This window comes from Cinclus cinclus, chromosome 2 (assembly GCF_963662255.1).
Source record: "Cinclus cinclus chromosome 2, bCinCin1.1, whole genome shotgun sequence".
NCBI lineage: Eukaryota > Metazoa > Chordata > Aves > Passeriformes > Cinclidae > Cinclus > Cinclus cinclus.
This window is the reverse complement of record NC_085047.1, coordinates 80392351-80415906: the sequence shown is the minus strand read 5'-3', so window position 1 is coordinate 80415906 and position 23556 is coordinate 80392351. Positions and strand designations below refer to the sequence as shown.

At 40.3% G+C, this 23556-nt stretch overlaps 1 protein-coding gene across 1 annotated transcript in view; it reads right to left on the bottom strand.

Annotated features, from left to right (window-relative positions):
- The window catches only part of TPP2 (tripeptidyl peptidase 2), a 50097-nt gene extending 48194 nt beyond the window's left edge, over positions 1-1903 (bottom strand). The window contains exon 1 of the mRNA XM_062514948.1: positions 1742-1903. Within this exon, the coding sequence (XP_062370932.1) occupies positions 1742-1903 (162 nt within the window). The remainder of the gene's footprint in view (positions 1-1741) is intronic.
- Between the last annotated feature and the right edge of the window lie 21653 nt (positions 1904-23556).

The following is a 23556-nucleotide window of genomic DNA, read 5'->3' as shown; positions in this document are numbered from 1 at the left end:
ACCAAGCTATTTGAGACTGGGTGCTGCCTATACCTCCTTTATGATTCCCTGTGCAGTAAGCCTCCTCAGGCTCTAGTTTAGCAAGCCCCTTAAGCCAGGTCTATTGAGTGGGCAGTGTGGAAAGACCACACAACTTCTTTACATGTTTTTTTAATAACTCTGCAAACCTACTCTCTCTTACCCACTGCAACATGAACTCCACATCCTGCCCTCCAAATCTTCTTTTACAAGTCTTTTACTGCACTACCTGAAATTTTATCCTGTGCAAAAAGAAAATAAGTTGGAAAAAAGTGATATGGTCAACATGGAGATCATGATGCTTCATAAATACCCCATATGAGCCTTGGGTTACCTACATCAGAACAAAGCTTCCCACTACTGTCAATAAATTCATATTGGGGTTTTGTTGTTGTTGCTGACCACTACTCATTCATAATCTCTAGAAACTTAGAGGTTTTGAATGAGTAGAGGTTTTTGCTTTTATATATGAAACTTCAGAAACATTCACATCATTCAATTTATTTTCACATCTTCCTAATTTTCTTCCATTACTTTCTGCTCTGCCCATGGTATTAACATGCTTTCCTTTTGGCTAGCTTCCATTAAGCTTTCCAATTATTCTTCTACTCAGTCACAACTTCTTGCCAAAAGTACCAGCTTCATTTCGGCTTAAATCAATCAAAGTTACATATATCCACTCCTTCTGTCTGCCCAACTTGTCCTGTTACCTCATCCTCTAGTTTAACTGAATCCCATAAGTAGTCATTTCAGAACACGGAGCTAACGATCTGCCAGGGTCAGGTGCCTGAATGAGGTTACTTAAGAGTTAATTCTACACCAAAGAAAGGGTAGAAACCAACACAAGCCCTGCTTAGTCAAAACAAAACAAAGGATTCAGCGTCCAAGTGAATCGTATACAACTCCGGAATCATTCTTCCACGGATCCGTCTGCCATCACTCAGAGGAAACATGTTGACAAGAAATCAAAAGCAGCAGTGACACAAAAGGCCACATGCAAACTTACAAGATAAAGAAATGCTAAGAGACAAGGGTTAAAAGAAATAAGTGCTGAGAAACGCCAAACTGACATCAGACACAGAAATTTACAAAACCGTCATGGGGACACAAAGTCGGCAGATAAAAAAAAAAACAACTGGCAGAATCGAATTTGAGACAGACTGTAACTGCAACAAAACGCACGAGAAATAAAAAGAGAAAGACATGTATGCAAATTATGCCAGAAATACACTTTTCATGTAAAAGACCTAGGCGACTGTGCCTAGCCTCGAGCTACCTACTACCGAAGTAACGCTAAGGTTTAACAAAAACACAAAGCATTCTTTTATAATGAGCTCTCCGTGAGAGAGGGCAGCCCAAGAGACTTAAGTGCCATAACACGCCCGTGGACGGCTTAGGAGGAGGATCCTCGCAGCAGCACTCGGAGTGACCGGTGCTGAGCCCCTGGCTACGGCATCTCCCCGCCCGCCCGCACCCGAGCCCCCGCTCACGCGTGTTGGGCGGGAACCGTGAGCGAACACACAGCCACGAGTCCCCGCGACAGGGACAGTTCCTGGGACTGCCCTCCGGGGCCTCCCCTGCTCTCGCCGCCGCTGCCTCGGGCCGCCCGAGTGCCACGGCCGCCCCCGAACTCGTCCCCGTCCTCCCGGGGTCGGTCCGGCGGGACCTGGGAGCTCCTCGTGGGCGGCGGCCGTGACCCAGAGCCGCCGCCGCCCCACTATACCTGCATGCCCGGCGCCCCGGGGTCCACGCCGGTGTCCAGCACGGCCAACAGCACCCCCCGCCCGTCGAAGTCGGGGAAGCGGGCGAGGAAGGCGGCGGCGCCGGTCTCCTTCTTGGGCAGGAGCCCGTGGAACGGGAACGGCTCCTCGGCGGCGGCCGCCATGAACGCGAGACCGGGGCGCGGGACGGGCGGGTCGGGGGGGACAGGCTGAGAGAGGCCAATGCAGAACGGCGCATGCGCGATGCAGCCCCACCGGCCCGCGGAGACGCGCACCCCCTCGCGGCCCGCGGCGCGAGCAGCACCGGAGCTAAACTGACCAATAGGGCGCTGCGGCGGGAGGGGCCGGCTATGGAGGCAGCCAATCACGGGAGGGAGGTGTTCCACTCGCCGGGGCCGGGGCGGCCACGTACGGCGGCGGCGGGAGCCCAGGGCACCTTCCGGGGCCGCTGCCGCGGGCGGCGCCGCTGCGGCCTCCGCGGGGACGGGCCCGCCCCGGAGCTGCCGGCCGGTCGCGGGCTGTGACCCCGGGCCCTGCCCGCGGCTGTGCGATGTGTCCTCCGAATCGAAAACGGTATCACGGAATCACTTAGGTTGGAAAAGACCGCTGAGATGATCAAGTCCGAGAGATAGCCGAACGCCACCATGTCAACCAGACCACGGCGCTCAGTGCTAAATCCGGCCTTTCCTTAACACCTCCAGGGACGATGACTCCACCATCTCCGTGGGCAGCCCATTCCAGTATCTAATCAAGCTTTCTGTGACGAATTTCTCCCTGGTGTCCAAACTGAACTTCCTCTGGCACGCATCTTGAGGCCATTTCCTCTCAGGCAGTCTCTGCCTGGAGAAGAGGCCGGTCCCCGCCTGGCTACACCCTCCTGTCAGGTGGTTGTAGCGAGCGGTAAGGTCACCTCTGAGCCTCCTTTACTCAAATAACCCATGTGCAAACATTTACTTAGTGATTTTTTTTTTTATTCTGCTGATTCATTGTTCAGGATAAATAGGTCCCGCGGTGGCAGTACCAGTGCAGCTGTTTAGCAAAGAGCAGAGAAATACCTTCAAAACTGAAAACCAACCAGCCAAAAAACCCCAAACAAATAAACAAACAAATCCCCTACCCACAAAACAAACAAACAAAACCAAGGAAACCCACAAAAAACCCCTAACAGAACACACAAAACTCCCCAACAGCAACAATAAAGAACAAACCAACCTAAAAGATTACCTAAAGAGGAAAAAAAGCCAAAAAACAAAAACCAACCCAAACCAAAAAGACTACCTAAGGGCTATAGGGAGCTCAAAATAAAATAAGTTTTGGTGAAGCTACTAAAGGAAAATCTTAGCTTTGAACAGAGGTCAGAGGTTTCAAAGGTATTTTTCTAGCTCTCAAGCTCCCTTGCAAAAGAACGTGAACTATATAGTACCAGAAAATGTACACACAGAATGTCTTTTGGAAAGGTGCCTTGTTCATAGCATCTGACGTGTGCCTCTTCAGCCATTTTAGCTGGTAATAGGTATAAACCTGGTTGATTTCTGGGGGATCACTTTGCTTTTTTCAGGCAAGTTTCTATTTAGAGTCATCTTGGCAGACAAAGGTGTTTGTGAATTAACATGTTCACTGTAAAGCAATGTGGATTTTGACTTCTGAGAGTTCTTCTGTTTGAGTATTTTTTGTTTCATAGGTCTGACGAAATTATTATGGAATGTTTGTCAGAGATTCATTTTCATTGAAATGGTGCTGGCATTTGTTCTTCTCTAGAAGAAGTGGGAGAGTATTGCCAGCAAATAGGGGTACTTCATTTATTTTTCCCATTTTGTCAGCTACCATCAGCATTGTCTTCCAGTTCACTAGTGGCTTTAGAGATCCACGTGATTTTTATGCAAGTACTAAAATAAACCTGAAGAGCACTGCCTTAAAAATACACAGTATTAAAAAAAAGTGAAAGCTGTACCTTATGAACATGGTATGTACCTCAATCTGCTCCCCACTTTGGTTTTCAATCATAAATAAAAATTTGACGTTTTGATGTCTGGATACCATGTGCTTAACTTTCTTAGACTGCTGATGGTGTCTGACTGCCATCATCAGTTTTATTTTAATTACATAGGACTTTGACTGATCTTACCACAGTGGAGAGAATGATTCTGACAGGATGGCTGTTCACTTGTTTAATACCTAATTCACTGCCCATTTGAGTTCAGTTTTCCTTCTGTTTATCATTGCTAGTGTATCTCAATGGGAGAAGCCTATATTTCTAGCAGCATGCTGACATGAACAGAAGTCTCATATGTCCTATTCCTAGTATACTTTGAGACATTAAACTACAACAGATTCTCAAAATATTTCACATTGCATTCGATGAAAAAAGCTGTATTTTATAATTTGGAAACATTTATTGCTAGCCCTGATAATTTCTTCCCTGTTCTGTTGCCTTGGTCTCAAAATTATACCACAAACAACTCATCTAATTAGCAGGTACTTATTGTTTAGGTATGTATAAATTATATGCACTGCCAAGTAGCAGGGCAGGTTCTGCAGGAAAACCCAGGATTTGAGGAAGGTGCGCCAATCAACTTTTAAAAGACTCTGAAGTGATACTGTGGAAAGAAAAAACTTAACTTCAGTGACAATCTTCAAAATGTAGCTATTTTGTTAATTGTATGGTTGCAACTCTAGTGTTAGAATGTGAGTGATTTCTCATACTGCTCATGTGTCAGGCCTATCAGGATGTGGAGCTAGCCAGTGATTAGCTTTGATTTCATGTACAGCCTTATGCTCTGTGGATGAGAAGGCTGAGGACACCTGCTGCATTTCTGCCTGATGTTACACCCAGAAGTCCCATTCTGGGCTTCAAATCTCTTTTCTGTGTGAGCATGCATCTTTCAGCAAACAAAATGCTGCAGGGTTCTCTCTGAGTCAGGCAGCTCTGTTTTGCATGGAAACATCCCAAAGTGAACCCGTAACAACATGACCTAATATCTTTCTAGTGCAGGCATTGACATGAATGTAGAAGTACTGGGCTGTTTGTTCTCTCTCTAATTAATGTTAAATTATTCTTTTCAAAGTATCAATTGGAGTTGCGCATGAACTCTTTAAATTTCAGATGCAGCAATTACCTTAGTCACTATGTTTCAGATTTCACCCACCCACTCCTTCTTTCAACCCTGCCTGACTTAAAACATGTGGAGAGGAGGAATTATCCTATCAGTTAGACTGTGAGAGGATGTGTTTGATCAAATTGTATGAGGCAAGGCAGGCACTTCAGTGTTCTGAGTGAGGTCATTAATTACCAAGGTGCTCAGTAGAGACTCTTCCTTATTCCCCTTTTATGAGAGAGGACTGGCTTCAGGGAATAATTGGAATAGATAGATGATCCTTGAATAAGGTGAATGTCAAGATGTGACTTAATTCCTGCCATTGCTTTCTGTCTCCCTCCCTTTCCCACTGGCTCTTGTTATTGCTGTGTAAGCGTAAAACAACACAAATCCTCCAGAAAAAGCAGTTTCCCACTCCTTCCCCACCCGATCCTTGGCCATTCACTCTTATTCTTCTGCTTCCCCAATCACTTGTGCTCTTGTAGCTTCATGATGGAACTGATAAAGGAATAAATCTGGCTGAAAACTATCCCACATAAATGGTTGGGAGCTGGTACAAGCTCCTGTACCGCCTCTTCCATGCTTATGCTGGTGAAGAGTAGAGATGATCCAGCACAGTACAGTTAAACACACCAAGGGACTAAGGAATGACATGAGGGAACTTGGCCACTGCACACTCTGTCAGGGAAACTGGGTTTACAGGTTTGGTTTTTTTTTGTTTTGTTTTGTTTTGTTTTGTTTTTTTTGTTTTGCTTTGGTTTTGTTTTTGCTTTTTTTGTTTGGTTGGTTTTTTACCAGGTCCTGTACTGAGCCTTCAGCAAAGTGCCTGAATACCTATGAGCCTGTGTAATTCTTTTTGTGTGTATCTACTTAATAAAGATTGTCAGAGAAGGTCCCATTTCAGTTCTTTTTCCACTGTTTACTACTGAGAAGTTCAGCATGGACAAGGGTATCAAATCTGCAGATTAAACCATTTGATGCTCTTTCTTCACAGAGAGGAAAACATTTACTTATCTTTTAGTTTTGATATCTAATCTTCCTTAATGGACAATGTATCTTCAGCTTTGTCTTCAGGAAGTTATTTACTTGTTTGGGTCAATTTGCCATGTCCTTCCATTGATAAATATAAAATACAAAGATCATTGCATATATATAGAATTATGATGTCATTAGTGAGAAACAGCTGGCATTACTCTCCAACATAATAATTTTTCAAATATATCTGTTATAGTTACCAGAATGAATTCATATTGTTCTCTGTCACAGACTCTTGTGGCCTAGCTAATGTCTTTATGATGTGTTTTCATTTACAGACTTGTTTGAAATTGTCCAAAATTATATCCATATGGAGAGGCTATAATAAGAGTATATAATAATAAAGATTAGTTCATATATTGCTTTAAACGCTTTCTCAATAATGCTGCTCAAAGAAATTTATAGTCCTGAAAATTCAAGAAGATAAGATTCATTTAACGCTGGCCTCAGCAAAAAGCTGCAGCTGTAGCTTACTATACCAGTTGAGCCTCAAACATTTAGTGGTCTTCTGTGGCAAAGTTGTTAATAGGCTTGTGTTTTAAAAACATATTTCTGTAAGAACAGAGTCACTCCTTTAACTATGCTGCAGAAATGAGCAAAGAAATTACTGGCTGTAAGTGCATGCTTGTTATTTCTAGAGCTGAGCATGCATATTCATTTTTCATGTTTCTTTGAAGCTTAAAACAGAGTTCAATCTTTTCCCCAGACTTGGCCTTGTGTAACTTGCAGAGATTTGTGATAGAATTACAAAGATTAGTGGAATGAATTACGGATGGAATAGTATGTATATAAAAGCACCAAAAGAAACAATATCAAAGGTTAAGAATGTCATATGCCAATAACCAAGGACACAGTTAACATCAGTCAAAGGAGTGAACAACAAGGAATCCACTGTTTACAGAAAGATCAGAAGGCCTGAGTTCTCATGGGGCCACAGCATGACAACATTTAAGTAGAAGACTCAAACTCTGCTAACAGATTTGCTAGCAAGATGACAGCAAGGTTGCAGCCACAAAGATGCCCAAATGAGGATACACTGTCCATAGGTATCAATCATCCAAAAAGTCTATGGAGAAATATTTTAACAAGATTCTGAAGCATAGTTTATGCCATAGTGACTGACTCACAAAGCGAATTAAAACTATGTCTAAACCCCATTGTCAGCAAGAGGAATCCAAGAAGTTTAATTAGAAGTTGATAGCTAATGTCACTTGTCCCCATGTCATATATAAATCAGCCAGACCACTGGGATGTACACATCTTGGTGCAAGTGAATATGAGAATGCAGAACAATCTATGAGATAATGAATATAAATTATCAAAATTGGTTTTGTTTCAGGTAGGTAGCATCTTCTTCCTCCAGCTGGTTTCACACTGATTTTTGTTTTAAATTTTTGCAGTGTCAGGACTACTGTAGTAATAGGGTAATTGCCAAAGCAGTGGGTATTTCGAGTGCTATTTTGTTACATGAAAGTAACTTTGGAGGTTTTAGGCTTTTAATTAGTTGGATTTTTTTAAGACATCTCAACTGCATTTCTTTTTAAATTTATGAAATACAAATACACTTATGCGGATAAAATTATGTCATTGTTTAACCCCAGCTGACAGCTAAGCTATATGCAAACTCTTGCTCACTCCTCACTGCTGGAGTAGGGGAAAGAATCAGAAAGGCAAAACTGAGAAAACTTGTGTGTTGAGATACAGACAGTTTACCAGGTAAAGCAAAAGCCATGCACACAAGCAAAGCAGAACAAAGCATTCATTCATCACTTCCAATGGGTAGGCAGGTGAAAGCCAGGCATGACACACAACAAGGATTTGGGAAAACAAGCGCCATCACTCCAAATGTACACCTCCCTCCCCCTTTCCTCCTTCCCAGGCTTTGTACCAGACAGTATGGGATATCCCTGTGGTCAGTTGGGATCAGCTGTCCTGGCTGTGTCCCCTCCCAGCTTCTTGTGCACCCCCAGCCTGCTCATTGGTGTGGTAGGGTGAGAGGCAGAAAAAGCCTTATAGACTCACAGAATCTCCAGACTTGCATGGAATTCACAAGAATCACCAAGTCCATCTTCTGACCCTGCACAGGATTTTACTCCAAAAGAGGTTTGACTCTGTGTAACCAATGCTCAGCAGAAATTGGTATATCCTTGTCTTATCAACACTGTTGATAAAAAATCTAAAATACAGTCCCATAGCAGCTACCAGAAAGAAAATTAACTCTACCCCAGCTGAAACCAGCAGACTTATACAAATTTAAGTACAACAATTAATGCTTATTTATGATGTAATGTAAATCCTTATGAGCTCTTTCTGAAGATTTCCTATGTCTGTTTAAACTCCAAAACCCCACATTAGAAAGGCTGAAAAATGCATCACACATCTGCTAACATATATGAAATATATACATATTCCCTATAATGGAACTCAGGAGCTTTTTTCTGAGAAATGCATTATGCATTTGGAAGTAAATATATGAGGCATTTGAAGTTACGTTTTCTTAGTCAGAAACTGCATAATATGACAACTAGGAATATTTTCAGATTTTCTTGTAAGCATTTTTACAATATTTTTTGGCAATGTTTTTGTTTGTTTGTTTGTTTGTCTGTTTGTTTTAAGTTGGTGAGCCTACACTAAAATGGAAATATCATCTGAGATCTAAAGTTTTAGTTCTTATCTCTAAGGGATAAATTTGAATATCAAGTATATTTCTTTGGCTTACTCAAATATGAAATGGGCAGCAGCTGTTGGAGTTTGGTAGTCAGGGTTAAGAAATGCACTTTTAAGGACTGACATACCCTGAAATAAAAGAAAAAGAAATCTGCATCATGGTAAGAGAAGTTACTGTGAATTCCCTTTGATGTAAGAGATGCCTTTTGAAAAAAATGTCTCCAAATGGCAGCAGCTCTTTCCTTGACTATAGTGGTGTCCCTATGCCTCTCTTAAATCTTTCTTTGTTGTTGCATACCATGCAGTAGTACAAATGCTCAGAGACAGTTTACCTCTCTTTTGAAGCAGAGGCAGCTGCTAAACTTATACAAACTAGTTACAACATGTAGTAACACTTTACATTGGCAAGTAATTTTCCTGACTTTTTTAGTGACTACTTGAACAAGTTACTAGTTCTTAGTGGGGATATTGCTATCTCTATTCAGGGTCATAGGTAGTCAAGTCTGTTAATTGAAATGATACGTTGCCAGTAGTGGGGTGACAGCTTTCTAGTGTGTGTTTTTCATTTGCATCTGATTTAAAAATATGAATAGCTCTAAAGCTAAGTTTGCCAGACTGCAATCTCTTCAACAACATAGTCATCTGGAGGTTTAATGGCTGGGATTTGTTTCTGTTTTGCAAAACATGAAAACAACACCCCCCCCCCCCCCCAGTCACTGTTTTTGAGTAATGTTATGAATTAGATATTTGTTAAAATTCTCCTCTTGAGGGCAGCAAACCTTCAGAACCAAAAGTTGTTCATGTTTCTTAATGATGTGATTAAGAATACCCTGGATTTGAAATAGACCACAGTTAGTTTGTCCTTTGGCTCTCATGGTTTACAGAAAGATTCACTTACAGCTCTACAGTTCTTGCACAAAACTTGAAAGTTTAAGTGAAAAACACAGCATATGAAATCAAAGCTTCGCCTTGTAAACTAGCTGAGAAAACAGTAACTAAGTAGAAACATATGGAATCATAGAATCATCAAGGCTGGAAGAGACCCTTAAGATCAAGTCCAACTGTCAACCCATCCCTATCATCTTTAAGTTCCAGCCTAAGTTCTCTATTAAACTAGATCAGCTGTTTCCTCCAATGTCTTATCTTTCCACACATGGGGATGGCCTGCTCCTGATTATTAAACAATTCTATTTTAAAGTATATCCAGCCTTCCTGAACTCCTTTGCCCTTCAAGACTGACTCCCAAAGGGCTCTGTCAATCAATGTCCTATGCAGGCCACAGTCTGCCTGCTGGAGATCCAAACTGGAAGTTCTGTGGGTGCTTCTCCTTATATCACCCCTTATAGAAAACCATAACATCTCATGGTCATTATGTCCAAGATGCCCCCTGACCACCATATCACCCAATAATCCTTCTTTGTTTACAAAAATAGGTCTAACAGGCTACCTCTGCTGGTAGGCTTGTTCATCAGTTGTATTAGGAAATTGTCTCCCACACGCCCCAGGAACGTCTTAGACTACTTCCTCACTGCTGTGTTGTATTCTCAGTAGACATCTGGCAAATGTGTTTCCATGAGTACCAGGGCCAGCAATCATGAGATATCTGCCAGCCACTTGTAAAATACCTTATCAGTCTGCTCATCCTGGTTGGGTGGTCTATAATAGATGCCCACCATGACATATGCCCTGCTGAACTTCTCCCATGGTCTTTACCCATAGGCACTCAACCTTGTCATCTTCATCATCACCCATTCCAATACAATCAAAACACTCTGTAATTTACAGTAATGTACAGTAAAACACTCTGTAATGTACTCCTCTCTTGCTTCACCTGTATCTTCTCTAAAGCTTATAGCTGTCCAACAACAATCTTTGTCATAAAGTCTAAAATTAGCTTTTAAACATGACTTCATAATAATGGAGCTTGATTGAAGTCAGTGTGAGAAGCTCAGGTGCCTTAGACATCTCTCTGATGATTCATGAACATATTCACACATGCCCAGCCAAGAATGACACCTGTGGCTATGTTCTGTTTACTGTGTCTTTATCATGGACACGGTGCAATAAATCCAAACAGAGAAAAGGAAGCAACTACCAACTGGACAGCAAAAACTACTAACATATGTTGTGCATTTGCCTGTTTATTGCTTGTGTGTCTTCCATGTGGCTTCATTCTTCAGTGAGGTCTGAACTTTGCATGCTGCAAAACAATAAAAATTATTGCAGTGGTCAGTAATCCTGTGACAGGTTTCAGGAAGTATTTTTGCACCTCAACACAACACCTGTCACTTCTTGTTCTGGTCAATGTGCTGCACCAACATATTTGTGCAAACTCAACTGTCATTAGCAAATTCAAAGCAAATGTAAAGAAATAGTCTTTCTTTCCTCATTCATTAATTATTAAAAAGAATACTTTGAACTAATACACTGAAAATAACTGTGACTTCTGTGTAGTCTTTGAATGAAGCTATATAAAAGATTAAATTAAACAAGTTTAAGTGTAACCTTTACTACTGACAGTGTTACAAATACACATTGGTATGTCTCATTTTATGGTTGCCTAGATTCTATTAATAGAAAGTCTATGTTTCAGAACTTCTCTTTGCTTTTGACCCAGAATGAATGCCTGACCCAGGAATGACCTGCTTCCCTTTAATTTAGTTCAGAAAACATAATGCCTTCAAACTTGGAGAATGATGCAGAGATCCTGCAAATTATGGAAAGAGTTTGATTCTCCTCTGCTTGTTCTTTGGCTTACTTCCAGCTCCCAGGAAATTTGAATATCATTCTCAGTATGGTATTTCTAGTTTGCACCAAATCACATTCTCTAGGAGTACTTACTTGCAGTCTTGTAGCAAGAATGTAAACTCTGGATGTGTTATCCAAATTCCATACCTCAAATCCCAAAGAGGTTACATGTATTTGAATTCCTCACTCATTGTGATATTAAAGAGTTCATAATAACACAGAGAAAATCAGGGGAAGGGGTCTGAAAGAAATATCATGTAGGCCAAAGGAATAAAACTTCTTGTGAATTAAGTGAAAGGCAGTGGGTGTTGCATGTCCATGCAGGCTTGCAAAGGAGACCTGACTTAACAGGTTACTCTGTATGGTGTGCAGAGTGAACTGCATCTAGGCCGGTGAGAGAACCTGGCCTTCATCATAGGGAACTCCCTCCAGCCTGTGCCTTGAGGAGAGGTCAGAGGGCAAGATCAGGATAGGGTGGATCATCACTCATCACTTCATAGGGCTGGACTGGGGAGCCGCACTATCCTTTGTCCATGCATAGTGCCACACACTTTCTTTTGTTGAGGAACTCAAGGACTGGATGCTGCTGGTCATTCTTTATCGGCAATTAAGGCACCGATGGCCTTGGACCAGTCAGAAGGTCAGGTACTGTGGTAGGTGACTATGCTGGGGAAACTGGGGAAATCACTATTGCCTCCATGAAATCCTTCAGAATGTTGCCATGGGGCTCCTGTGTGATCCCCGGAAAGGTTTAGTTTTCCCTTTCTTGTCTAGGTAGAACCTCTTTTTGCCAAAAGAACAAGTTATCCAGGCTAATCGAGATTTTTGTTCCTATGCTCTAGCATGCCCTGAACACTTAGTTTAAGTAAATGTTGTATGTGTCTGCTTCCTGTAATATATGGCAAACCTCTGCTTTCAAGGATACAAAAACCTCAAATCTTTGATTGTTCTGGCTATATTGCCATTTTACATGTTACAGTTGACTAGACTAATAAAAGACATTATACCACGCCAAAATCAAAATGTTCTCTGTACCCATATGAGTATTTAAAATGCTTTCTGACTTTTTTTTTCCTGACCTCCACTACTGTTGTAGAATTTTTTGCTCTAACATAATCCAGAATTATAAAGTATTGATTTTTTTTGCACAGATATATGCGTACCTTTCTTATATGGGTATTTAAAATTTTATTAATGTGCATATAATGTAAATAGAAAATAATAGCATGATAATACAAAAAAAATCTCTCTCAGCTTAGCCACGCAGCGTATATAGAAATAATTAATTTTATGACCACTAGATGCCACTGTTACTCTGCGTATTCATGACTGAAGCCTCACTCTCGGCTCTAAATCGTAGTCGCCTAAGAAAATCTGTGGTATAACTCTACAGCTTTCTGGCGCGCTATCCTTAATGCTATACATTTAATATTCACTGTTTCTCTTAAAAATTACACCTTAGAATTTTTAAAGCAACGAAAGTACATTGTTTCATTATTATGAAGTCTTAACCATTAGATCTTTATATTAGAATAAAAATTATTACTTCTAGAAAAAGAAATTGGTTAATAATTTAGTAGATTTTTGCATGAAAGATCTGCTAGATAGTTCTTCATTCTTTGGTTTGATTAGATACTCAAAATATTTTACAGTTTAATTATAACTGAAAAGCGAAAAACGTGTCTCTTCATACACTAGTTTATTTCCTCTGACTCCAAAATAACCCTTAGGGATAATTAAAAATACATTCAATAATTTTATTTTTTTTTTCCATCACCAGTGGGATGCCTATTTGTTCTTGCTATATAACTAGCCCAAAAGGTCCCCTGGAGTCAGTCTTCTATTTATTCCTGCCCATGAATTAGTGAGGAATACATATATGGTCAGCAAAGTAGAATCACAAAGGGAAATTGCAAATCATTTTGAGGTAAAAACCAGTTCAGAACCGGACTCAAAACCTTTAGAATCCTCAAAATAAAGGAGCTACTTTACATGAGCTTTAAGAGATTGAGAGGCACAGGCATTACATGTTATTTTTAAGTCAATGCAAACAGTCCACAGATTTAAAAATATTTCTTGTTTACAGCAAAGGTGAAACCTCAAAGATTAAATTCATGCCTATTGTCTCTTATCCTTCCACTGTGCATCATATTGGATAGGTCTGACTCCCATCTCCTCAAGCTTCCTATAGATTCTGGGGTGGCTTTGTGGTGTTCCCAAAGCCATCTCTGCTCCAGGCTGGACAAGCCCCCTTGTCCCAGGGACACTGCTGCAGCCCTGACCATCACTGAACTTGCTGATTTATTGATGCCTTTCCTGTGTTGGAGAACAGTATCTAGACATAGCTCTTGAGTGCTCAGCAGAAGGGAACAGCTAATGCCTCCCTGGTCTCCTGGCTGTGTTCCAGGGATGCAGCCACAGATGCTGCCAGGGGATGTTTGTGGCTCCTGTTCAAGTAATTGGAATAAGAAACACAGCACAGGAATAAGTTCTCAGATCTTTAGATTTTAGGAATTCCTGAGTTCTGCATGGATCTGTGTGGAACACTTACATGCACCTGGAGAAGGGAAGTGGTAAAGTAGGAGTTTTAAGATAATAATTGATCCTTGAGGGAAATTAAGGAAGAGAGTATCATACATAAATCCTTCAGGGGAATGAGGGCAAAGAAAGATCGTATAATATATAAAATCGGCATTATACATATATGTATGTATATCTACTCAGAAGTGCCATTTTGAAAATTCTGGATGCATTGATGAAAACACTAAATCAATTCCTGTCAGAGGTCAAAAACCTAAATACTAAATTGTTATCAGAAGGTACAGAGAGTGAGGCAGAATGTCATTATGCCATAGCTGTATGGTTCATTACATACCGTTCTGCTTTCTTCATCTCAAAAAGGGAAGAATAAAATAAAATTTCTCCAGAGAGGACAAATAAGAAGACAGAAGTGGAAGAAGCTTCAGAGAAGAGCGGTGAAGATGATCAAGTTCATGGATTTCTCAGTAAACTGAGATGCTGGAAGTAGTCTGGAAAAGGGAGAAATGGAGGGCATAAAGTAGAAGTCTAAACAGATGAGTAGTGAGCTGAAAGTGAATAGGAGTAAGTTCTGGTCTATATTCCCCAGTACAAAACCTGGCATGCAGCAAATAAAACAGGATGTGTATCTCAGCACACTGAATTAATTTTCATGGCATGTTGTGACTATTAAATTTTAAGGGATCAGAGACCTCATGGTTCTTAGTCGAATAACAGTTATTAATGCTTTTAAACCACTGAGTGTACACAGGTCACAAAAATTTGTTGGAATTTATTGTACAAGTGAAACATCCTATATGTTTGTCCTGTTCTATCTTATTTCCTTAAGCATGCTCCCTTGTTTACTGCCAAGGACAAGATACTGGGCTAAAGGACCTCAAATGTGAGCCAGCATTATTATTTCATACTTTAAAAAAAACAAAACAAAAAACCAGAACATCATATGAAGGAATTAAGAGGGTCTGTAAAGACTGCTTCATGCAAAATCAAAAGTTTATTTCTTACCTGACTATTGAAGTCCCTATAAAATGGCACTATAAAGACAAAATAACTGTAACAAAATTGTACAGTAAAAATCCGTATTTAAAATAATATCTAATATAGTGGCATAAAGACAAGTAATTTCTAAATTAATGAAAATTTTATTTATTAATAATTTTCAAAATTCTAAGTGTGGACCAACTATTTTACAATTAAGATTATGAGTACAGACTATGTACTAGAACATGGCTTCCAAGATGGTTTGCAAAACCCCTTATGTAAGGTTTCCACCTTAACCTCTGGTTATCCACCAAAAAAAGAGGGGTTTGATCTATCAGTTGGAAATTACTCTTTGATCCAGTCCTTCCTTTTTAGGGTTTATATATTAATATTATATTATTATATAATATATATTGTTTTATATATATTAGGAATTTATATACTTTTCTTTGAAAGTTCAATTTGTCCTTTATAAAGAAATATTCCACGTGTTCATACTATTTTTATTTCTTTGTCTTAATTTTTTTGCAGTATTATCTAATCTTTACCTCTGCATGCACTCACATTTCAGAACTCTTATTTGCTGCTGTCCATAAGGAGTCACGTTTTCAGATTTTTGTGAGATGTTATCATTATTGAGTTTTTTGTTTCGTAATTGTCTTTTATTTCAGTTTTTCCAGATTAAATATGAACAAAATATCAAATCCTATGTTATTTTTTTCAACAAAGAAACTTTTTTTTCTCATGAAAAATACTCATGTTTGCCCCAGCTTTTAAGATATATTTTTATTGTTCATGCCTGTTAAAAAATTACGATGAATAGAATAGAATAGAACAGAATAGAATAGAATCATAGGATCATTAAAGCTGGAAAAGACCTCCAAGATCCCAAGGTTCAACCTTGGACTGAACACCACTTTGCCACCGAAATTGTAGCACAAATTGCCACATCCAGTTGTTTCTTGAACACTTCCAGGAATGGTGACTCCACCACTTTCCTGGACAGTACATTTTAATACCTGACAAGTCCTTCAGCGAATAAATTCTTCCTGATAATACAAACTTTTTTTTTTGGTCACTTATGTGAAATGAAGTGAAATGGAACGAAGTATGAAACGAAGTACAACTGGAGTTTTGTCACATTCGTACTGCAAGTATAAATTACTGAAACAGATTGTGACTTGCTAGTGTTAATGACAGGTTAGTAGTTATTGTTGTACCAGGTTAGTACTGAAAACAGAGGGAAAATATAGAACAAATGTAGATCTCATTTTTCTCACCGCTTGGGAGATGAACATTCTCAGTGCAGTCTCACTACAGCTTTAATACAAATTTCAAACTCTATTGGCAGTCCCTGGGCTTCAAACAGCAAATATTGGGTTCTGTTTCTCACATGCTTGTAAGCCTGTAGTCTGACATCTTGCAGGGAAGGTTACCTCTCATCTCCCTTTGGGTAGCTTAAAGCTCCAAGTGTCCCACTGAGGATCTTCCAACCTTGTGTGCTGTGAAGTCTGCTCAGTCATTATTTCCTGCCACCAAGAGCAATGGCTAACATCTTAGCACTACCCTACTTTCTCAGCCCTGTGACTGTATTCTTTAAAGTCTTACTGTAAATGACCCACCTTCCCATCTGTGAACAGTATTAAAAGGCCCAAATAAATTGTTTAGATAGAGTGAAATGCTCTACCCATGACAGTTTCCAAAATATTCAGAGTAAAAAATCTCTTCCTTTGGAAACTATGGGAAAAAAAATTATCACCATCACCTATTTGCAACTCTTTTTCTACTCCCTACCACCACTCTCCAAAAATCTCACGGGATTTCACAAGATGTCAACTAATTAGATATTGCCATGTGTCTGAACCAGCCTCTAATCCCTTTCCTTCCTTCTGGCTGATGGCATGTCATCTGCGCTCTAATTTGACTAACTGATAGTGTTCTGCCTGATTATATGGCATTAAGGAAAAGGATTAGGGGAAAGAGGACAGTGAGAGAATTAAAGCTGAGACATCTCTTGAAATATGCCTGGAGGAGTTGTAGGAGCAGTGAAAATCCGTTGAGTGAAACAATATCTTTCAGGTGATAGCCAGGAGTGATAAAGACATTTTTAAAGACAAAAATGAGAGTTAAAATCACCAATTTGGAGAAATGGAATTTGGGGTGTTCTTTATGTGGAGTGGGTGAGGCTCTGTCAAAGCAATCCTAAAACATGGATGCACTTTGCCTTGAGCAATCTCAAGAAGCATTTCTCTGCAATTAGTTTTTAAAATGAGTGCACTGAATTGCTGTGCTTAAATTGCCTTGGATTTCAGTTAGGTATTAAAGCCACTGGGCTAGAAGCCAGTCACTGTCCACACTCTCAACTTAGTTTTCACAGGATGGGGTGAACAGATTTAAAGCCACCATTGATAACTGAGAGGTCTTTCTTCCTTTTCAGTCTGCCTTGCTGCCTTCTCCAGCATGTGTGCTACTCCTGCTGAGCTTTTGGAAAAAAATTTGTTTTGCTACAGGAGCACAAAGCAAATAGGATTTTTCTTTTGTTTGTTTGTTTGCTTGTTGTTTGTTTGGGCATTGTTCTGTTATATTGTGGGAAGGGAGCAGGACAGAGCAGCAAATCCACTAACCTTTCTGGTGGTGAGAAGCCATTAATGAGGGCAGCTGTCTTTAAGAGGGGACGAACCCTTGAAATCCAGTGAGACATAGTTGTTACTGAGTTTGTTTAAATGGCAGGTGCTGACTGGGAGCTCTGAAAACTCTAATTCCCAACCCCCCACAATGAGAGTTTCTGTCATGTGGGGACACTGATGGCATTTCCAAGACTTATGTCAGAAAAACTTGCCTCTATGGTTGAGTCCCGTGCTAAAGTTGATTAAAAACTTTGTTTAAAATTGTCAATAGGACTCTGAGGTTATACCAGCCAAAACGTTGACACTTAAGGCCCTCATCCTTTTGGATCCAAGGCTATCTGGCACCTGCAACAACCCAACATGACTTGGAGGCTTAGGGCTTTAAGCAGCTTGTTATAGGGGAATGCTCAGTCCCCTGTAGCCCCTCAGTGTGAGCTTTGCCTTTTCTGCAGCATTAAAGGTATGGGCTTGGTGGGCTTAGCTGGGTTTGCTGGTCATCTCACCCACACTAGAGGAAGGACCACATGGACACAGAACAGACCAGTTCCACCCAGGCTGTCCTGGGAAGTATCCCCATGCAACCTCCCTCTTGTGGCACTGTGTTCTGGTTTGTGCTGGGGTAGAGATCGTGTCCATCACAGAATTTGGTATGTGTTGATTTTGATTTGTCCTGGAAAGAGTATTGACAATTCAGGGATGTTTTAGCTGTTGCTGAGCAGTGCTTGCACAGTCAGGGCCTTTTCTGCCTCTCACCCTACCAGAGAGTAGGTTAGGGGTGCACAGGGAGCTGGGATGGGACACAGCCAGGACAGCTGACCCCAGCTGACCACAGGGATATCCCATACCATAGGGCCTTGTGCCCAGGATATAAAACTGGGGCAAAAAGGAAAGGAGGAAGTTTGGAGGGATGGTGTTTGTCTTTCCAAGTCACATTGCACATGACGGAGCCCATCTTTCCTGGGTATGGCTGAACACCTGCCTGCCCATGCAGTGGACAATGAATAGATTTCTTGCTTTGTTTTGCTTGTGCAGGTGTCTTTTCTTTTACCTATATTAAACTATTTCTCACTTCTACTCTTCTGATTGTCTCCCCCTTCCCTCTGTGGGCGAGTGAGCAGCAGTTGCATGGGGCTGAGCTGCTGGCTGAGGTTAAACTATGACAACAGATTGGAATGAAATGTAGGCCAAGGTTCACTGTAGACAGCTTGGACTAAATCAAAGAGGAGACAGCAAAGCAGTGATCTGGTTTGCCCACCAATCTGCTTTGCCAGCAGTGGAAGGGAGTGACTGCTTGTCATAGCTTTACATGTTCACAAGGAAATGGTGAAGACCGGGTGTTTATTACCCTAAGCCTTTCCCTGGACATTTACAGATCTTTAGCTAAACATGCCTTGTAAGCACCAACAGCACTTGCTCGACTTCTTCCTCTGCCGCTCTCATCAGCCACATCACAGTAGTGATCCTTGAGTTCCAGCAAGGTCTGCCTCATCTTCTGGTTCAGGCATCTACAGATCAACATCTACAGGTCCTGTGTTTCTGGACCTCGTTAAACTGCTACTATCTAACTCAGAGCTGGCCTGGGCTTCAGGTCTGTGACAGATGAGAAAAGCCAAGTTTTATGTTTTGTAAATGGTAAGTATGGAGCAGCTTTGAATTATTAAACTTTTACATGATATTAATGGGTTAATCTAGGACACATGGCCAGGACAGATGAATAAAACTAAAGCTTTTAGTTTTCATTACCTACTTAGAGAGGGATGTTCTTCTTTAACCAAGCATGGTTGCATAGCCAAACTTACATCTGTCCACTACGGATGCTGAACTCATTGCAGATCGCTGCTCTTTAGAAGGTGTGAACCTGAGCTGCAGGGAATGTAGCATATGCCATCCCTGAACTGCAGTTAGGGGAATTCATATGTTTTATAGTGTGCTTCTGCTGAAGCCATGAGCAAAAAAAGTGATTGAATGTCAGTGGAGACCAAATTATCTAACAAATTAATAATAAATACCTTGCTAAATTAAGTCTTATTTTCTTCAAATAGTCACAAGGAGTGTGAACATTCAGCAGCAAGTTGATTGCATAAAAACAAAGACATCTCAGACAAACACCAAAACTTAAAAAAACAATGTATCATTTAACATCCTGATACTCAGATAAGAGTAAATGAGTGGGATTCAGACTTTACATAAGCATTCTCTTTTCTATTTGAAGGAAATCACAGGCACACCTCAAAGCAAAATGATGCTTCAAGTCAAAATTATTTCACTAATAAAATATGATTTTATAATGAAAGATTCTATATAATACCTGCTTTCTCTCAGTGAGACAATACTGCTCGCAATATTATGTTGTGCATAGCTATTTTCTCCCCTGTAGATATACACATACATGGATGCATTCTTTCCTATCTAACATGGAGATACTCTCATCCAGTGCTTTCACACTTCCTCAAGGGCTTTTTCAACTAATGGAACATGCTGCATCCTTAGGCTGACATGAAATATTCAACACCTTACAGAGGTTATGCAATCCTTTTTTTTTAATCTGTAATTAAACTACTATGGTTTACATGGATTAAAAAATTCATAAACACTTCACTCAGTTAAATTCACTAGTACAATAGAGTCACTCCCTGCAAACACTGTATAGCTTTCTCAAGGTGGCAGGTAGCTTTTTTATTTCCTTTCCTCCAGAATAACATGGAGAGAGTGATGCAAAAATTTTCATTCTTTTTAATGGTTTTTTCTTATTACAGAAGCAACAGTGTCTGAAGCAAGTTGTCTGTAAACAGTAATCCATCAGATTTATTGGATGCCTTGTCCCCTCATCTGCTTTCCTCCCATATGTCCTAGCTCTCATTCCCCAGTCCTTGATGCTCATTTGCCAGAGGCAATACTACTGTAACTCTCTGTCTGAAGGCTGGCTCCCAAGCTATAGCCAAACCAGGTGTATTGCAGCTGAATTTTGCCCGACGTTTTTTGAGTGGGAACATTAATATAAGCCTCTTTCCAGAAGCACCAATTTTCATATGCTTTACCAGGCTTTTCTTATTTTTTTAGGTTTTGCTAAAAATACCCAGTGGGTTTAATGGTTTCTGGTGGGTGTGTGACACACCTGGACACACAAGCAGGTAGGCAGAAAAACTGTACATTTTTCTGTGCCTTCATAAAGCCAACCTAGGAAAGAGAAGAGATAGAAAATCATCTTCAGGCCAAACTACAACTATTAATTAAGAGGGCATGGGAATAGAGATCCCACTGTGGAGGATCAATTTATTGTGGATAGGTAATTCTGTACTTGTACAAATGCTTTTCTTGTTCCAGTTACTGCTAGAAATAGGATACAGACTAACTGATTCTATGGACAAAAAAGGACAGAAATATTTCCATCTCTTATACAACATAAAGATATTAAAAAAAAAAGAAAAAGAGGAAAGAGGAAATAGCAAATAGTCCTCCAAGCAGCAGTACTGTAGGGCTCTGGTTTGCCTGGTGTCTGATATGTTTAAGACTTCACCTACTCTGTCATAATTAATTAAGATTGACTGGTAGCTTCAAAAATTATTAGACAGTGAACAAACAGAGAGGTGAACACAGAAGTGGATAGGCAAGACAAAAATACCTCTCCTCTCCTCTCCTCTCCTCTCCTCTCCTCTCCTCTCCTCTCCTCTCCTCTCCTCTCCTCTCCTCTCCTCTCCTCTCCTCATCTATACCTAATCAAAGTTTAATTAAAGTTTCTCATGAAAGTCACCTGGATGAGAATCCTGATTTATATTCCCATGATTTAATCATATCATCATCTGACTTTCTGACTGAGAAATTTAACTATTATTCTAAGTGTAGAGCAATCCCACTGAGTTTCTTGCCTAAGCATCCTCAGGTGCTGGTTTTCCAAGCTGAGAGTGTTTTAGAAATAAGTATGCAATGGATTTTATTTCCTCCCCTATGATGATTTTCCCCCTATTACTAAGTTACATGAATTAATATGTTCTGTTCATAAAGAGTGATGACACAAAACAATTGATAAGTCAGAGACAATTCCTGAATTTGCTCACCAGAATCTGATTCTCTTCTCTTCTCTTCTCTTCTCTTCTCTTCTCTTCTCTTCTCTTCTCTTCTCTTCTCTTCTCTTCTCTTCTCTTCTCTTCTCTTCTCTTCTCTTCTCTTCTCTTCTCTTCTCTTCTCTTCTCTTCTCTTCTCTTCTCTTCTCTTCTCTTCTCTTCTCTTCTCTTCTTTCAGCTTTCCCTCTTTAGCTACATTTCAAAATCAGAAAAATGTTTATTTAAGGTCCTTAGTGACTTTGTACTGAGGAAGAGTGATGGAGAGGTTGTTCTGGGGGAGGGTGAGAGTGGGAACAAGCCCATGCAGGGCTGTTCCTCGACCTCAATAAAAAGGGCCTGACAACAGATGTATCAATAATATAATTGCTTTAATAAGATAGACTAGAAAGAAATACATGTAGTGAGTAGATATTATGTTCTTTCAGATGGAGGGCACAGGTGTTTATACAGCATCAGAGCTAAGACTGAATGGAATTTCCCCATTCCCCTGTGCAGAGATGATCATGTCTGTGGAGGGAAGGTCTCCCTTTTCAGCCATTTGAGCAATTATATAATACAATAATTGTACTGTACACAAGAAAATTACTGTATTCCTACAGGATACTCACACAACTTAACTTCTTGCTACCCTTTTTTTTTTAGATGAAGTCAAGGCCAAGCAGGTGCTGCGATCAGCAGTCAGCCTGCAAGCTCCCCCAGTACCATGAGCTGGTGGAGCTCATCCTGCAGTCAGTGGATGTAGATGGCACAACAATGCCTGGAGGCCATGCTGGACATTCAGCCCAGTGCATACTGGCCTGTGCTGGCTCAGCTGCAGTGAGGCTCACTCCCTCCGCAATGAGCAATGCTCTCCTAACCAGGATCAATACACACCACCCCTTGATCCGTGTAGAATTTGCCTATCCCCAAGCTATATTATAAGTTGCATGTTATATTAATAACATGGGGGCTTCTCAAGCCCTAAGTATGAGCCCTAACAGAGATGATGAGACGTATCCAAGATCACCAATTTCTTGAATGCAAAGTCTTCAGCAAAGCTCCCTGTACAGATGTGTGTCTTTTAAGGTTTTGCTCTTCACCTTCCATTTAAAAATAAATTGGTACATATGAAGTGTGCATGAATCATTTAAAAATGTCACTAGGGAGTTACATTAAAGGGTAATGTAATACTCTGTAGAAATTAGAAATAAATCCCCTAGCACAGAAAACTGCTGTACTGCAGAACAGCAATTACAAGCAAACAAAGGAAAACAATAAGATTCTTGAATATTCTGGCTGTATCTCCAAACCTAATTAGTTCAGCCTTGAACAACATCAAAGAGTACTTCATTAATGAACCTCTGAATCATCTGTGCTCATTTGTGACTGATAACCATGACTCAGTTCTACCAGTGACGAGGATGAGGTGATTTGGTAATAAAGACATTAAATTGCCCACTATCTCCAACTTCTGCCATGAACTTGCACGGGCAGGCTGTCATCCCTACATCTCAGTTCTTCAATAAAAGGCACTACTCCTCAACACTGTGACATTTATATCTCTCATAGAATGGATCACGCATTGCAATGAGCCTTGAGCCCAGCAGAGTCTCCTAGGTAGTCCTGGAGCACTTGAGAATGCAGACAAAGCATTCACAGATGGGGGTCCTCAAATGCAGAATAACCTAATGTTCCAGATATTTCACAAGAAAGAGATTTTGGAAATGTCTAAGTTGTAGCAGCTGAAAAAAATGGGACAATGGTTTTAAGGAAATTATATTTAGGAGTTCATTGGAGCAGAATGAATAAAGGGGAAGAAATAGTGAGGAGAGTGAAATTTAAATGAAGAGAGGAAAGACAGGGTTAATACATGGAAAGAAAATAAAGTTGCTATCAGATTATGCGGAGGGAGATAAATGAGAAAAGAGAACAGAATTATTCTGATACGGAAACCAGAGAAAGCTGTTTAATGAACAGAGGAAAATCTTAGCTCAGATAGTTAATTAAAACAGTACTGCTCCTGTAAGATACTAGGTAAAGCTAATAACCACAGATGCCATTGTATTCAGAATTATACTAATGACAA